This window comes from Notamacropus eugenii, chromosome 6 (assembly GCF_028372415.1).
Source record: "Notamacropus eugenii isolate mMacEug1 chromosome 6, mMacEug1.pri_v2, whole genome shotgun sequence".
NCBI lineage: Eukaryota > Metazoa > Chordata > Mammalia > Diprotodontia > Macropodidae > Notamacropus > Notamacropus eugenii.
Window position 1 is genome coordinate 297,089,172 of NC_092877.1, and position 18,708 is coordinate 297,107,879.

At 37.9% G+C, this 18,708-nt stretch overlaps 1 protein-coding gene across 7 annotated transcripts in view; it reads right to left on the bottom strand.

Moving 5' to 3' along the window:
* The window catches only part of ORC2 (origin recognition complex subunit 2), a 57,308-nt gene that overhangs the window by 10,342 nt on the left and 28,258 nt on the right, over nt 1-18,708 (bottom strand). For all 7 annotated transcript variants that reach the window (XM_072617242.1, XM_072617248.1, XM_072617244.1 and 4 more), the window contains 4 exons: nt 18,005-18,103; nt 12,528-12,637; nt 6,237-6,369; nt 3,068-3,164 (listed from right to left, as the gene is read on the bottom strand). In XM_072617242.1, the coding sequence (XP_072473343.1) occupies nt 3,068-3,164; nt 6,237-6,369; nt 12,528-12,637; nt 18,005-18,103 (439 nt within the window). The remainder of the gene's footprint in view (nt 1-3,067; nt 3,165-6,236; nt 6,370-12,527; nt 12,638-18,004; nt 18,104-18,708) is intronic.

Here is an 18,708-nt window from a genome sequence, read left to right on the forward strand (position 1 = left end):
GCATTCCTCCTCTCACCTTTACCTCTTAAAAGCCCTAGTTTCCTTCAAAGCTCAGATCAAGAACCACCTTCTACATGAAACCTTACCTGATCCCTCCCCATGCTCCAACTATTAATGTTTCTACTACAAAAATTATCTTGTATGTATTTTGGACATATTTATATATGTGTATGCTGTCTTCTTTAACAAAGCATGAGCTCCCTGAGGGCAGAGAGCCTAAAACAGTGCTTGCTACATAAGAGATGTAACACATTCTTTTTAGCTCACAGCAAGAAATAAAAATATCTTTAAATTTCTTTAAAAGGTGAGGGGGGAGGGGCGGAGCCAAGATGGCAGAGTAGAAAGACACACATACTCAAGCTCTTCCCCCACAGCCTATAAAATACCTGTAAAAAACGACTCTCAACAAATTCTAGAGCAGCAGAAGCCACAGAACAACAGAGTGAAAGAGATTTCCAGCTAAAGGTAATCTGGAAGCCCGACAGGAAAGGTCTTTTGCATCAGACGCAGAGCAGAACAGAGCTCAGGTCTGGCCATGCAGCACTAGGAGGAACGGGACTGGAACAGGACTCCGGGGCAGAATCCCCAGCAGCAGCAGAAGGTCTCAGACCCCTCAACCCACAAGCACCAAAGAAAGCTTCAAAGGTCAGAGAGAGGGCTTTTCCAAGTGGGCAAGAGGGGAATAAGGTCTTCCCCTAGCACTGGCCCCAAGTGGGGCAGCAGCTGCAGCATCCATTTGTAAAGCACTCTGCCTAAAACCCCTGGGGGAACTGAGCAGCTGATCTAAATCTCATCCCTAAGCAAGGTCCTGGGATGAAGAGGAGCACAAGGACTCTCCTCTTGACAAAGGATTCAGAAGTCAAGTAACTGGTTGGGAAAATGCCCAAAAAAGGGGAAAAAAATAAGACCATAGAAGGTTACTTTCTTGGTGAAGAGGTAATTCCTTCCATCCTTTCGGACAAGGAAGAACAATGCATACTGTCAGAGGAAGTCAAGGCTTCTGCATCCAGTACCTCCAAAATAAATAAGCAATGGGCTCAGGCCATAGGAAACCTTGAAATCAAGAGCTTGCTAAAGGAGACCCAAAAAAATGCTGAAGCAAATAACACCTTGAAAAATAGGCTAACTCAATTGGCAAAAGAGGTACAAAAAGCCAATGAGGAGAAGAAGGCTTTAAAAAGCAGAATTAGCCAAATGGAAAAGGAGGTTCAAAAGCTCACTGAAGAAAATAGTTCTTTAAACATGAGAGTGAAGCATATGGAAGCTAATGACTTTATGAGAAACCAAGAAATTACAAAACCAAACCAAAAGAATGAAAAAATACATGACAATGTTAAATATGTCATTGGAAAAACAACCGACTTGGAAAACAGATCTAGAAGAGAAAATTTAAAAATTATGGGACTACCTGAAAGCCATGGTAAAAAAAGAAAAAAAAAAGAGCCTAGACATCATCTTGCATGAAATTATCAAGGAAAACTGCCCTGATATTCTAGAACCAGAGGGCAAAATAAATATTGAAAGAATTCACAGATCATCTCCTGAAAGAGATCCAAAAAGAGAAACTCCTAGGAATATTGTAGCCAAATTCCAGAGTTCCCAGTTCAAGGGGAAAATATTGCAAGCAGCTAGAAAGAAACAATTACAGTATTGTGGAAATACAATCAGGATAACACAGGATAAGGCAGTTTCTACATTAAGGGATCAAAGGGCTTGGAACAGGACATTCCAGAAGTCAAAGGAATTGGGATTAAAACCAAGAATCACCTACCCAGCAAAACTGAGTATAATACTTCAGGGGAAAAAAACATCATTCAATGATATAGAGGACTTTCAAGCATTCTTGATGAAAAGACCAGAACTCAAGAGAAGCATGAAAAGGTAAACAGGAAAGAGAAATCATAAAGGACTTTCTAAAGTTGAACTGTTGATATTCCCACATGGAAAGATAATATTTGGAACTCTTGAGACTTGTCTCAGTATTTGGATAGGTGGAAGGATTATACAAACACACACACACATATCAACAGAGAGCACAAGTTGAGTTGAATCAGAAGAGATGATATCTATAAAAAATAAAATTAAGGGGGGAGAGAGGAACATATTGGGAGGAGAAAGAGAGAAAAGGAATGGGGCAAATTATTACTCATAAAAGAGATAAGAAAAATCTTTTCAATGGAGGAGAAAAAGAAGGAGGTGAAAGGGGAAAAGTGAAGCTTATTCTCTTTACATGTGGCTGAAGGAGGAAATAACATGCTCACTCAATTTGGTATGAATATCAAGCTTACACTACAGGAAAGTAGGGGAGAAGGGGACAAGTGGGGTGGGGGGGATGATAGAAGGGAGTAAGTAGAAGTAAACACTTTTGGGAAGTGACAAGGTCAAATGAGAGAATAGAATAAATGGAGGACAGGATAGGATGGAGGGAAATATGGTTAGTCTTACACAACATGACTATTATGGAAGTCTTTTGCAAAAGGACCCATATATAGCCTGTATTGAATTGCTTGCCTTCTCAGTGGGAATGGGTGAAGAGGGAGGAAAGGAGAGAAGTTGGAATTCAAAGTATTAGAAAGGAATGTTCAGAATTGTTATTGCATATTAACTGGGAAATAAGAAATACAGGTAATGGAGTATAGAAATCTATCTTGCCTTACAAGAAAAAAAAGATGGGGATAAGGGAAGGGTGGGGTGTGATAGAAGGGAGGGCACACTGAGGGAAGGGGTAATCAGAATGCAAGGTATTATGGAGTAGGGAGAGGGGAGAGATAGGGAGAAAAATTGGAACTCAAAATTTTGTGGAAATGAATGTCATAATCTAAAAATAAATAAATAAACATTAAAATAAAAAGTTAAGTAAGAGTCCTGAGCATACAGCTTGTTCAAGGACCAGAGGAGAAATTCAAATAATATGCATAAAGAACAGGGAGTGGTGAGAGGAGAAGCTTTCATTTTTAAAACAAAGTAAGCAATTATTTTATGTCACATAAAAATTACATTTAACTCCAGGAGAATAAGTGAAAATGCCTATTCAATTCCACCTGAAGTTACAGAGATTCTATGTTACCATCTTTAAATTTGCTGATTATCCAGTCCAGCTGATCTAGCACACTTCGGAAAGTTCCTATATGATCAAGAATTTCTTCTGTTATAGAATTCAGAATCTGTAATAGAAAGTAGAACATTGCTATTTGTATTAGATCTTACTGAGTAACAAGAATAGGCAATAAAATAATAGGCTTAGATTTCCCCCTCCCAAATATGTTTAGCATACTCACAACTCTGTACCTGAAAACTGTGTTGGGCTTTAAAATTACCTTACAATAAAATTTTCTGAATAAAATACTGCTAAAGAGACAGGACAGGATGATGATGATGATGATGCTTTAAGTTTTCAAAGTGTCTGACATACATTATCTCATCTGACCCTCACAACAACCCTGTGAGGTAGGTGATATTTATTATTAGTATCTCCATTTTGCAGATGAGTAAACTGAGGCTGAGAGAGGTTAAATGACTTGCCGAGGCTCACACAGCTATTTAGTGTCTACAGCCAGATTTGAAATCAAATACTAACTTAAGTTCAACACTCTACCCACTGCACTACCTGTATAATGAAGAAAAGAACACTAGGGAACTAAAGGATAAGAACACTGAGATAGTAACCAGAACTTTTGCTAAAGAGACAAAAGGAAGAAAATGTATTCTGCAAACACTAGAAAAACTTGCAAATACAGAAATTAGCATTTATTTCCTCTATAACATCTAGCAAACACTACAATATGAGGGGCAAAGATATGAGGTGCTGTGGCCTCACAGCAGGACTGATTATCAGCTTTTGTCACAGACCCTTCAAGTATTTCTAGTGCTTTCTTGCAGTTCCTCTACATCTCAGTTTCTCTCTATCTACATCTTGTATCATCTCTACATTTCTCTACATCATGGCTTGCAGTTATTAGGAAAGGAGGAATAACAGGAATCAAAAAGTCAAATGAAAACAGGTGCAAAGATATGCTCCTTAATCTCAGAAAGACTAAACAAAAGATGTTGTCAGAGGAATGTGGCCAAAAGCCTAAGAAAAGAAAGAAGTAAATGAGGAGGAGCATGGCTGGGAGGCTCAGTCAGAAAAGTCAGGCCTCAAGGGTTCTTTTGTGTATGGCTAAATGGGGCTGTGGGTCTTACTAATAAATGAGCTAGAAAAGTGTCATCAAGTGCAGTCATATTGGCCCTGACTATCTCTCCATAAGAGGAAGGGAGAGGGAAGTGATGGAGGCTTCCATGAAGCAGCAAAAGCAGCAGTGAAGCATCAAAGAATTCTGGAGTCAAACTGGCAGCTGAAGCAACAAGAACCATCAGTAACAGCACAAGACAGGCTGCTGGACCAAGCCAAGAGTTAAAGGAGCCAGAAGGGATAAGCAACTGGGCACACGGAGCCATGACGTAGAGAAGCAACTGGGACCTTGCCCCTATCCTATGCTGTGAATCAGGTGAACTATGCAGGTCCAAAGCAGAAGAATCAATTCTCTAATGAAACAGAAGTTCTTTCTTCCCACTGAAGGGAGGGGCCTTCAACCCTAAGGTAAGATTACATGTCTGGAGCATCTACCTCTCCAAGAAGCTGAAGGCCTACTACAAGTCCTTTCCACATTCCTCATGTTGAGGAATTAATTTGTTCCACATCTTTAGCCAATTACAAAGGAACTGAAGACATGTTAACAAGAATTATAAACAAGTCACTTCCAGATGACCCCAGGGAAAACCTCGGCAAACCTGGAAGATGTGAGGGTATTCATCATTGAGAGGGCTCCAAATATAGATCTTTAGATCAGGTCTTCAGGTATAAATTCAGGGCTGGTTGCATTCCTGAAGTAGTAGGGCCACAGATCATTAAGAGATATGACAAACTTTTTAAAAAATACTAACGTCTTTGCGTTCCTGGTTTTTAATACAAGTAAAAAATATGTAGTCGTCAGAATATAATCCTTAGGGGAAGGGACCAAAATTTAGCATCCTGGAATAAATAAGTGAATAGTCCCAAGAATACAGAAAGATAGTACCAATTGGCTACAGAGTGTGAGGAGTAAGGGAAAAGACATAAGGGAGCATAGGCTGATTATTAGAGACTATTAGCCTGGGAGCAGAAACTACTCTTGCAGTAGCTGTGGTATGCACATCCCAGGAATCCAAGTTGAGAGGGGTCTGGTGTGGGACCAATCTACAACTCATGAGGTTACAACTGCTTCAAGTAAAAGATAATTCAAATAGCAATAAAGATCTAGCTAGTACAATGTCTCAGACAGACTGAGGGTAAGAAATAAAACAAATTCTCCCCTACCCAGTCCCAAGGAAGGATCACTGACACCAGTACAAAACTTAAGTGAGGAAAGTCTTTCTGGTACAGTAAGCGTGGGCAGTGATTTTACCAAGGCTATAGTTGGTAGGTCTTAGGTGAAGTATTCCAAGAATGACTGGAACTGAAACCTATACTTCCATATCTATAATCTAGGGCTAGACAGAGATTTTTAAGGGACTGAGGTATAGCTGCCAGATCTACCAAATTTATTAAAAAGGAACTAGACATAAATTAATATTAAGGTCAAGACCAGTTCAGAGATTAAGAAAAGAGAAAATAAGGAAAGTATATCCTGGTTGCTTAGAACCAGGATGAAATTATTTCCTCTACAATTTGTGAGAGCCTCTCTTCCCCTTTTATGTTATCTTCAGTGTCATGTCTTTCCTGTAGTTCTTTGTACTAAATCCTCTTTTAAAACACCTAAGAAGTTTCTATACTGTTTTTAGGAATCGAGTAAAAGTGAAATTCTATAGAATTCTCACCACAGAAGTCCTAGGAAAGGAAACCCAAGAAATCTAGGGAAAGTGGTGGCAATAGAAACCTAGCAGATGGCACTTGCAGGTTGCAGGGGCTGGCAAGTGTGAAAATGAAGCAACATTATGAGCTGGCAATGCTGGATCCCCAATTCCAGGCCTAGGAATGTGATACCACACAGATGTGAAATTAGTAACAGAAATGTATTTGAGGAACAGTCTTTAAGCATTGTTTTGAAAAGACAAATTCACAGAATACACAGATAACTATAACATTTCAGAAACATTATAAAGTCCAAAGAAACCTCTCTAAATTAGTTATATTAAAATATGAAACTAAATCCATATCAGTGATAAAGAATTAACAAATTATTTTCTCTTAATGCTTTCAATATATTTGATACACTTACTGATTTTACAGTAATACCAGGAAAAAACCCATTGATGACAACATGAACTGAATCTTGCAGCATGGAGGCACGAAATTTCTCTAGTAATTCTTTCTTAGAGCCCAGTCCATAAAGCACAATGTTGAACCCTAGGCTATAGGAAAAAACATTTGTGAAATTACAGTTCAGCACCTCCTAGTTCCAATTTCTCAATCAACTAATTTCTCTTGGGGTCTGATAATTCAATACAGTACCACCTTCAATTTCAGTTTAGAATTACAACCAAAACAGATTTCTATGATCACAACAGTAAGAAATGTCAACGGAGCTTCCAGTGGAACCCTGCTTTTGTCATTTGTGATACTTCAAAGACAATCCCTCTCCTTTGAAGCTATGCATCCAGGCATCCTTTCTCCAACCTCCCCACAAAAGGCATCTACATCCTCTTTCACTCAGGATACCGCTCTGGGGCACAGACCTTTCAAGGTAGGCACAGCCAGGGATATATAAATTTTAGACATGTAAACATCAGAAAAGCAGACAGAAGCTGAATCATTCAATGAACCACACAAACAGTTATGAAAAGAGTTGGTTTGTTTATTTTTTTAAGTCAATCCAGATTATGTAAATGCTTCTATGCCAGTGCTATAGGTCTGAATAAGAGAATTTGTGAACTGAAATCTGTGGCAGCAAAGAGTGCTAAGAGAGCTGGTAAATGGGAAAATAATCAAAAGGCTAGTGATTCAAGCTACAAACTTTACAGCAACTACTACATAAAAATTCCTGTGCTAGGGGGTTGCATAAAGAGGTAACTATCCCTGCTCTCAAAGGAATTATAATACAGGGAAGGAAACAAGATATACAAAAACATAATGCAAAATAGAATATAAACATACAGAAGAGGTACAAAGGGTTATGCTCTCCCCCCACAAAGGGAGAGTCAAAAAGATCAGCAAAGATAAAAGCGACCTTTCTTTAAAAAATGGGAAGTAACCAAACTGAGAACAATCTCCAGAGTATTTTTTAAGGTTTACAAAGTATTTTTTAAGGTTTACATAAACATTTCCTTATATATCCACAAAGTAACAAAAATTTTGTTCAATTCAACTGAACGTATATTTTTAAAGCAAGGTGTGATCACAGAAGACTGAAAGATAGACATTAAATAACTTATCAAATAGCAAAAGACTGTAAGAATACACTAGAGAGCAAGCCAGATAGAAAATCAATGGGAACCCTTAATTAGGTCTTAACAAATCTGCTTTTAATATGGGAACCAATGACAAAAAAAGCACCTGAAAAGCTCAAGTCTATGCAGGTTCCTACTACTGTATATACTCTAGGGCGCCAAACAGGGTTTCTGATTTTTTAAGCTACTGTGATGGTAAAACCCAAATATGAATGAATAAAAAAGATGATGCATATGTCTACACCAGTAGGTACTTAGATGAAATTGGTCATGACAGACCATTAAATCCTACTCATAATGACTGAAGGAAAGGTGTAGTACACAAAGAAGAAATGACTAAGATATGAATGAAAATTTGTTTCAGTCTTTATCAAGGAGATTTCTACTCTCAAACTGTCTTCTAAAAGTAGGCTACAATGGGAAATTGTTTAAAAGTAAACAATATTAAATATATTTTGAGATGAAAGATGTATAATGAAAGAAAGACTGCAATGAAAATCTATGAAGTTATGAATACCACAGATAAGTGGACATGAACTTTCTTCAATTTATCTTAAAATACTAGGACAAAGAGAAAACCATTAAAATTTGATCACATTAAGTTGAGAGCAAAATAAAAGTTAATATAATAAGCAAATGAAGAAATAAAGTTAATTCAATAAACGGTACTAAAAGTATTATAAAACAGATTCAAAGGAGACCGAACATTTATGAATGAGAGTCACAAATGGCCACTGAGAAAAGGAGAGTTAAAGCTAATAACAAAAAAGCTAACTCCACAGGCAGAATACAATTCCTATTTCTTATTAGTCCAATGCTTATCTTTATTTACGCCATTATTTGCATATATGGTCCTATATGTGTACATCACATAGCTGAGTGAACACCCTTAATACAAGAAAGGAAAAGAGGGTTTTATGAGGAGGAGAAGGGGGAAAAGGAGAGATAGTGTGGTCATATGGGAAAAGGTGCTAGACCTGGAGTCAGGATTAGGGTTTGGATCAAGACTAAGTTCTAATACCAAAAACTTCTGGGATCTTGAGCAAGTTAATACCAACTACTTCTGGGACCTCTCCGGGCTTCAGGTTCCCCATCTGTAAAATGCAGGAGGTGAGAGAATAGGTAGAAGAGGGTTGACCCTATGGCCTCTTTGAGCTCTAAATCTATGATCTTATGATCCTGTGGCATGTAGTCCAGATTCAATCCAACAAACACTTATTGAGTGCCTACTCTGTCCAAGGCACCATACCAAGTATTAAAATACAAAGCCAAAGAAACGCAACCCTCACAACCTGACATCCTACTGAAGAAGAGACATATGATATGTACAATCAGGAATGATGTCTTCTAGAAAAGGACAGTCAGGATATGAGGGAAAGCCCCTGAAGACTTGTCAAACATAAGAACTGCTACCCACTAGGGAAAATTCAAGTGAAAACAAAAAATATTTAGATCCATAACTCATTCTCATCCAGTCATTTATGCCAGGCACCTTGAGACCTACCTTGCTACATTCTCCTTGCCTGCAACGGCACTTTGCGTAGAGACCAATAGCTTTTGCCATAAGGAAAAAGTTCACTCAGCTTTGGAATTTCCTACCTGGGGGTCAAACTGTCCTGACTAGTGAATGAACAAAATGCAAACTCCCCTAATCCACAACAGACCATGCTTCACATCCCATTCATCCATACACCCTAGGTATCTTGCCATGTGCCCCAGGCACACACCCACAGATTTCTTTCTCCACTCCCACACATAATTTTCTGACTTTTGCTCAGAAAGGGGTAATCATTTTGAATACCTTATAACTCCACTCACCATCCCTGTGAATCCTCAGACTACAGCTCCCTTACCTGGACACTAATCACCTTTATGTGCTGCCACCTCCCCCCCTCCATTAGACTACTAGAATTCAAAAGCTCTTGGAGGGCAAAGACTGTCTCACTTTTGTATTTTTATCCCTGGAGTTTAGCATAGTGCCTGGCTTATGGTGGGTATTTATAAACATTTTTTAAGTTACACATTCATAACTATTATTAGATGAATGAAATTGTTATAGGGATTTCTGGAATGCAAGAGGACGGGGAAAGGGGTTCATTTCTTTCCTGGCTGTGGCTAATCCTCAGCACCACTTCCTCTAATGGTCCAGCTTCATGTGTTGTGCCCTGCTACAGGTGCAAGAATTCCATGTTATACCCTATCTAACTCTAAAAGTTTATTAAGTCACAGGTAGAAGACTAAAGGACTTAAGAGCACAGGAGGATTTTCTTCTCTTAAGTTGAAAATATTAGAAAATAAAGTAAAATACTGAATGTAAACCAACTGGCTAAGAAATTGTCAGAGATTGGGATTTAGTTTTCTGAACCATAGAAACAGACAAAAGGGTTCTTGGCCAAGAACATATAAGTAAGGTAAGGAACTATGCATCTGTCTGCAGATTGGCTAATCTAATTAGGTAGGCTTAAACTCTATAGGAAGGACAAATTCGAAAGAAGCCCAGAAGCAGCTTCTAAAAACTAGATTATTAGTTAAAGAGTGCAAAAGATATAACTACGGTGTGAAAAGCAACAAAATTTTATCTACTAAGCTGAATATAAAATGAAAAGGCCAACAAGTATAATATAAAAATAGCACTAGAGGTGCTCAATAAACACAAGAGAAAAGTAAGTAAAAACAGACTGAAATGATATTCACTGCTTCATATGTCTATACATAATTGTTAGGGCTATAAATAATAACCAAAGGAAAAAGTGAGTAAATATAAGCAAATAGGTATCAGGTGGCAGGGTGTGATTCATGACTATAATTAGTGAGTATACCCTGTTCAGAACAAAAAAGAATAGACTGGCTAGAAGAGGAGGCAGGGAAGCACTGTACAATAAAAATTACTCAACTGTGTGCAAATCCACACACCTCAAGTGGGATATATGGTGGAGAATGTTTGGGTGAGGAACAAAGGGAAATAAAACATGGCAACACAGTGATGACATACTACAACTAGCAGGTCAGCTGAAGGAATTAAATGATAAGCTCTGGCTACAGAATATGAAGCAACCCAAGAGGTATGCTGTGATAGGGAGCCCCCATCTACCTGTCTCTTTCTATTAAAAGCAAAATCAAGGATAAATCCTTGATTTACTTTGTTGATCTTATTCGTCAGACAATGCACACCACTCCACAGGGAATGCTGAACACAGTATAATTTGAACCTTAGGCTTCCAACTTCTTATTCTCACTTTTTTCTGTTGTTTGATAATTTAAAGAGTTTCTGGCACATTTCTACTTTCTGGTGCTTTTCCATTTTCTGAACCCAAAGGCACTAAGCCCTCTCCAGTAAAGAGTGATAAAGTTGCCCCATTAGTTGTCTCCACTCATGCAGGGCCCAGCCTAACAAAAGAAGCTCCTCTTAAGAGGGCTTCTGATCAGGGCTCCAACCTTCTAAGAAGCTGATGAATTTCTGAACTACTAACTAATCTTTCCTGTGCTCTTAAGTCCTTTCTTTATCAGTACTGACAATCCTTGGACTTGCTAATGCCCATAAAGCTAGTTCAAAGGCTAAGATCAAAGTTGAAACTGATTCTGACAATAAAGAAGTCAGTGAAGAGTCTTATGAGACTGGTATAGCTGGACAAAAAGCTCATCAACAAACTCTCAGATTTAAAAGGTATGAAAAGCAATAGATACAAAGGCATATAAGTTGTGGCTGAATCTAAAACAATGGCATGTCTGACAAGAAGAGCATTAAGAACACTAAATTATATGTACTTCTGAGAACCGTATGTTAGGAGGGGGCACTATCGGGAAATAGTCCTAATCAATTAATGGAAAGTGAACACATACTGACATAGTAAAATAGGCAACAATTTTAATTAGTGATTATAATAACAACATACAGACTTGGCGAAATTGCTTCTCAGGAGATGGGGTAAAGGAACAAAGAGAGGAGGAAAAGCAAAGAAAAGCAGGCTAAGAATGGTTTATGACAGCAAAATGATTGGATTTCTAGTACAGAACTACAGGTGTCCAGATTTTACTGACCCTAATATTTGTTGAACATTTTAGTTAAGCCAAAAGTAAGGAGTTGGGGTAGGCCCATTAAAGCAGGGTGAAACTTGTCCAGTGGTGGAACATAACCATGGAAGCCCAGACTCAAGAGGCTCTGGACAGATCTTGTGGTCTGCAGCAACAGGTACTAAAAAAAAAAAAAAATGACCATTCTAGGACTAAACCAGTCAAAAGATCCATAGTAGAACCTGCTTCTGGAGCTTACAGAATAGAGGCAGAAGGGTGAAAAGCTTTCAAAAGGGCCAAAGACTATAGCCATTCAGAGTGAGGTGAGTTGGCATAAGACAAAAATTCCCAAGTGAATAGCCCAGAAAGAAAATACTCACTATTTTCTAGGAAAAGGATAGACTTCCATAGGCCCTAAACAGTAGTTTAGAGGAACAAATCCTGGAAGGACTGGGCCAGTGGAGTAGACAGGTCAGATTGTGATCGGTCATACTGAAAGTCGGAGAACTAGGTTTCCTAGGTTTCAGAGAGCTTCAAAGGATGCTCAATTCCACAGTCAAAGAATCAGAATTAGGTTAATACCAAGGCCCAGACCAAGAAAAATTTCAGGAGAGTGGGGAAAGAAGGTAGGAAAGCTATCTTATACCTAGTGGAGACCTAAGATCTAACCATAATACCATTTGCACCCTATGTCATTACACACATTCCCATGTGACACTAGGCAATTGGTATCACTTTACCAGATCACAGATACAAACATGTCAGGATATGAAAAATTACCTAGTCCAACACTCTCACTGTACAGATGAGGAAACTGAAGCCTGGGAAATAAAGTGATTTGTCCACAGTAAAAAGTGGCAGAAGTAGGATTTGAGCTGGGTCCTCTGACTCCAGAGCCAATGCTTTTTCCACTGCACTCCTCTGCCCCTCAGGTGCTTCAGTCTTTCCACTTATTAAACAGGAACAAGAGCTGTTTTGCATATTTTATATTTACAATACATATGGTTTATGCATAAAACAAAATAACGCATAAAACTGCTCTAAAGTAAAAAACACTGTACACAAGCATAAATACAATTACTGCCGTAAGCATTTTAAGGCATCATACTTACTGTAATTGTAACATCCACTTGTGAAATAGCTGTTCATGCTGTTCATTTAATTGTTTTAACTCAGCAGAAAAAGAAGGAGAAAACTTGCTCAACAGGCTGTGCAAAGTTTGCTAAAAGGGAATAAAAGAAAATTGACCCTGGGTTTACATACAGCAAATGAAACAAAGCTAAGACTTAAACATTCTCAGGTGACTTGGTTTCATAAAAGGACTGTTTTGCAATTAGTATGTCAATGATAAGGAACATCTTGCTTTTGAATTGCTTGAGGATCCCTTAAAATAATTTCTTTTCTTAAATATTTTAAATACTTCACAGTTGTTGATATGTGAATTTGCCATGAAGAGACAATATTGAAAGGACTCTCTGAATTACAGTAAAAACTCATTATCATAAACAAGTGATAAAAATGCTTGCCCCAGGGCCACAAACAGTAACTTTGAAAAATACCATTAAAAAAACAGAAGATTAGAAAAAATATATATAAACTTATATCAACAGTCTAATAAGTAATTCAAAGAAATTCCTTAGTCCTATCATTTCTAAACAAACCACTTATTTTTGCAGGATGTGGAGAAAAATTATTGAAATGGGAGGTCTAGACCTGTATTTCATTAGAATAAGGAAAGCCATCCTACCTCCCCTTCCTTGACGAAACTCAGCTGCTCTGGTAGTTGTAGTAAATTGGAAAAAGCCCTGACTAAAAAGGGAAACCAAATTGTGCCTGACAGCCATGACCTATGTGACTTTGGGTAAGTCACTTACCCTCTTTGGACCTCAATTTTCTCACATGTAAAATGAAGGAGTTGTACTAGATAGTGTCTAAGGTCCCTTCCAGCTATAGTTCTATGATCAAAAGCAGGTAAAGCCAGCCATTACACAGCCAAATCTTGCCCATGAGAATCTTGGCAAAAAGTTATGAAACCACCATTATTCTGCCCCAATCTCTTTGCTAACCACCAATCTCAAATCTCCAACTACCTTTCAGATATCTTGAACTGGATGTCCAGTAGATATTCTAAACCAGAGGTGGGGAACCTGCAGACTCAAGGCTACATCTGGCCTTCTGGGTCCTCAAGTGTAGCCTTTTGACTGGGTCCCAAGTTTTACATTACAAATTCTTTTATTACAGGAATTTGTTCTGTGAAGTTTGGATTCAGTCAAAGGGATGCACTTGAGAACCCAGGTCACATGTAGTCTTAAGGCTACAGGTTCCCCACCCCTGTCCTAAATTCATTATGTTCACAACAGAACTCATTTTCTTTCTTCCTAAATGCTTTCTCCCTCCTACCTTCTCTATTACTGTAGAGAGAAACACCATGCTCCCAGTCCTTCAGACTCACAACCTAGGAGTCATCTTGGGTTCCTCACTCTCTCCCGTCACATCCAATCTGTTGCCAAGGCATGTCAGTTTTACCTTTGCAACATCCCTCCAATATTCCCCCTTCTCTCTTCCAATATTGCCAACATAATGGTATAGGCTCTCACCACCTCACACTTGGATTATTGCAATATCTTGCTGTTGGATCTGCCTGCCTCAAGTTTCTTCTCACTGCAACCCATTCAGTCTACAAAGTGATCTATCTAAATAAAGCAGGGCTTCTTAAACTTTTTCCACTCATGACCCCTTCAGCAGCTCTTAAACTGTGGGTTGCAACCCTATATGGGGACACTGAACAGATCCAACCATGTCACCCTCTACTCAATAAATTCCAGTGGTTTCCTCTTGCCCTCAGGATCAAAACCTTTCCAGTCTTCTTATGCCTTCCTCCCTAAAACATAGTAGCTTTCTGACTGTTCCATAAACAAGACATCTCTCAGTTCTAGATATTTTCTCTGGCTGTTTCCTATACCTGGAATGCTTTCCTACCTCAACTCTACCTACTGGCCTCCCTTGCTTCAAGTCCTAACCAAAATCTCTATCTTTCACAGGAAGCCTTCCCCAAGTCCTGTTAATTCTAGTGCCTTCCCACTGTTAACTGTTTCCTAGTTAATTCCGTACATAGCTTGCTTTTTATATATTTGTTAGTGTGCTGTCTCACCCCTCACACTATAAGGTCCTTGAGAGAAGGGCCTATCTTCTACCTCTTTTTATACTACTTAGTATATAGGAAGAGCTTAACAAATGATTACTGATGAATGCCACTACCATCTCTTCAAGTACACTCTAATGCCTCTAAAAGGTCTTCTTTACTTGTTAAGAATTTTTTTTAATCTGAGATTATCACTAAGCTACATCTGTGAGGCCATTTCCAATAAAAATACCTTCTTGTACACTAGTTGTTTGTTCGTCCTTCATTGCCGAAGAAGACCATGCCATCAGAGAAATGATGACATGAGTTGCACTTGACTTTGTTTTGAGTGAGGGAGGGCTGTGCAGGTCACCAGAGTGAGGTGGTGGCTCCTCCAGAGCCATGTAAATTCAGTGACCAGATATTCATCAGGATGACTGGAGATGACCCAGGATGAGGCAACTGGGGTTAAGTGACTTGCCCAAGGTCACACAACTAGTGAGTGTCAAGTGTCTGAGGTAAGATTTGAACTCAGGTCCTCCTGACTCCTGCACTGGTGCTCTATTCACTGCACTACCTAGCTGTCCCATGAGAATAATACACTTTGATCAAATAGGATTTATACCAGGAATGCAAGGCTAGTTCAATATTAGGAAAACTATCACCATAACTGATCATATCAACAACAAAACTAAGAGAACCATATGATTATCTCAATAGATGCAGAAAAAGTTTTTGACAAAACATACATTCCTATCGAAAACACTGGAGAGCATAGGAATAAATGGAGTCTTCCTTAAAATAATAAGTAGTATCTACCTAAAACCATCAGCAAGCATTATATGTAATGGGGATAAGCTAGATGCATTTCCAATAAGATTGGGAGTGAAACAAGGATGTCCATTATCATCACTGTTACTCAGTATGGTACTAGGAATGCTAGCTTTAGCAATAAGAGAAGAAAAAGAAATTGAAGGAATTAGAACAGGCAAATGAGAAGCTAAGTTTTCACTCTTTGCAGATGATATGATGATATACTTAGAGAATCCTAGAGAATCAAGTAAAAACCTACTTAAAAAAATAAACAACTTTAGCAAAGTTGCAGGATACAAAACAAACTCACACAAATCACCTGCATGTCTATATATTACTAACAAAGTCCACCAGCAAGAGATAGAAGGAGAAATCTCAATTAAAGATACAGTAGACACTGTAAAATACCTGGGAGTCTCCCTGCCAAAACAAACCCAGGGTCTATATGAACACAATTACAAGACACTTCTCACACAAATAAAGTCAGACCTAAGTAAGTGGAAAAACATCAGTTGTTCATAGGTAGGCAGAGCTAAAATAACAAAAATGACAATTCTACCTAAATTAATTTACTTATTCAGTGCCATACCAATCAAACTACCAAAAATTATTTTATAGAGCTAGAAAAAATAATATCAAAATTCATCTGGAAGAACAAAAGGTCCAGAATATCAAGGGAATAAATGAAAAGAAATGCTAGGGAAGGTGGTCTAGCCATTTCAGTTCTTAAATTGTATTATAAAGCAACAATCATCAAACCACTTGGTAATGGCTAAGAGGGAATAGGTTAGGTACACAAGACATAGTAGTCAATGACTATAGCAGTCTGCTGTCTGATAAACTCAAGGATCCCAGCTTCTGGGATAAGAACTCACTGTTGGACAAAAACTGCTGGGAAACCTGGAAAATAATGAGGCGGAAACTAGGCATAGACCAATGCCTGACACCAAAATAAAGTCCAAATGGGTACACAGCAACTAGGGGAGCAAGGAATAGTTTATCTATGGAGAACTGAGGAATTTAAAACCAAACGAGATAGAGAACATTAGGAAATGCAAAATGGCTAACTCTGATTACATTAAATTGAAAAGTTTTTGTACAAAGCCAATGCAACCAAGATTAGGAGGGAAGCAGAAAACTGGGAAAGAATTTTTACAACTAGTGTCTGTGATAAAGACCTCATTTCTAAAATATGTAGAGAACTGAGGCAAATGTACAAAAATACAAGTCATTCTCCAATTGATAAATGGTCAAATGATATGAACAGAAAGTTTTCAGAGGAAGAAATTAAAGCTGTCTATAGTCATACGACAAAATGCTCCAAATCACTATTGATTAGGGAGATGCAAATCAAAACAACTCTGAGGCACCACATTATACCTATCAGATTGGCTAACATGACAAAACGGCACAGATACCACATAACTGAAGGCTAACAAGATCAATCCTAAGTAAAACTATATAGTAAATAAAAATGTTTTCTTTCCCAGCCTTTGTTTTCTTTGTTTCTCCTCTTATTTTCTGAGCTGAGAAGAATCTTAGATAACATTTAGTCCAACCCACTCATGTTCAGGTGAATAGGAAACTAAAGCTACAAAAGATTAAGTGATACTTCTTGTGTGTTCCTGATGCTTTGGCATACCAAGAATGCTACCTACTACAAAGCCTTTCTGCTGTGAAAGTTTCCCTTAATGTGAAAGCCTCTAACAAAGGTTACTTGCAGTTCATTTCCTGATTATGTTTTCATATGAGTGAATTCCATTCAATAAGTGTATTCAGTCTCTAAGGCATTTGCATTATAAGTCTCTTCTTTCTAAACAAGGAATAAAAAGCTTTAAATGGAATAAATCAATCCAACAGAAATTTCAGCCATTTCAAAAGAAATGGAAACAAAATTCTGTAATGATGAGAAGCCCCTCTTTGTTCCTAAAATCATATTATATATTCCTAAGTAAAACCCTGAAGCTTTACCTGATTTGGACCATTCGTGGAAGGTAGTTTGATGACAGGTTGTCATTAAAAAAGGGAGGGCACAGACCAGGTCATTTTTATCTTTGTCTCCCCAGCAGGGAGATAAATGGTTATCAAGTGACTGATCTTCAGTCTCTCTCCTTCCCACATCCAAGACAATCAGGGAATAGCTGAATGCAAAACTCAAGAACCAACAAAACCCATCTTGTAGGAGAGGTGGGACGGTGGAAGAAAAGAGAGGGAATACACAGAGAACTTCAGAAACTATGTATGTGGTAGGAAGACGTAAGTATGGATGCCTAGGGTTCCTCAGATACAGTATAAAAACTAGGAAAAAATTTTTAAATGTTATGAAAAATCAACGGTTATGGCTGAATAATAGGGACTAACATGTACAAGACATAAATAAGGGAAAACATAAGACACCAATGCTGAATACAGATACTGCAGAAATAAAGGCAGGAAGAAACTCCTAAAATTTGTTCTATCTAAAAATAATAAAACTAATTATGGTCATTTTTGCAAATTTCTTACTACTTATGCCTAATTACCATGTAATACAATAAAAAATATGAACATCAGTAAATGTTAATTTTGTCTACATGTATTCACCCTCCATGACTTGCTGTTCCCATATAAAGATCCATTTTTAAAATGTTACACTGAATGGCTCTGGCAACACACCTGGTCCAGTTTAGTTCTTTTTAATTTCTGCAATGTTCTGTCTGAGGTTAAAACTTTTGAACTGCTGTGAGCTTCAAAATACTCTTCTACTAAGTCAGTCTGAAAAAAACAAAGAGAAAGGTCAGTTTATAGTGGGCTCAGGCTAATCTACATCATTCAAAATATTAATAGGAAATTGAAAACATGAAATTATTTTTCTTATCCAAGAAAGAATTTTTTAAAGGCTATAAATTAAAGATATCCATGTTCTCCGCTAAACCACAACTTCCTGCCTAAATCTTGGGAACATAAAAAACTTAATCATTGTGTCTCTATCAGTAGTAGATGATTACCAACACATTTACAATCTCCATTTCAAGTTAAAGATCATTTTCATTACTGTCACAAAGACTTTACCAGAATATTATTGTTATCAAAAAAATGACCAATGGGAAGAAATAAGGGAAGGTTTATATGAAGTGATTCAGAGCAAAGAGAACAGAATCAAAAGAACAATATATACAATGACTACGATAAATGAAATCAAACTCCCATGGATTGTTTTATGCTCAAAGCCAGTTCTTTCTCCACCAATACAGATGGCAACTAGACCTTCCTATATAGCTCTCATTCATGTACAGAGAAGCTCCATCCACCCAACGTGCTGAGGTCTTTTTCTCATGCTCTTTTCATGCTGCATGGATGCCAATGGAGCACCAGATGAT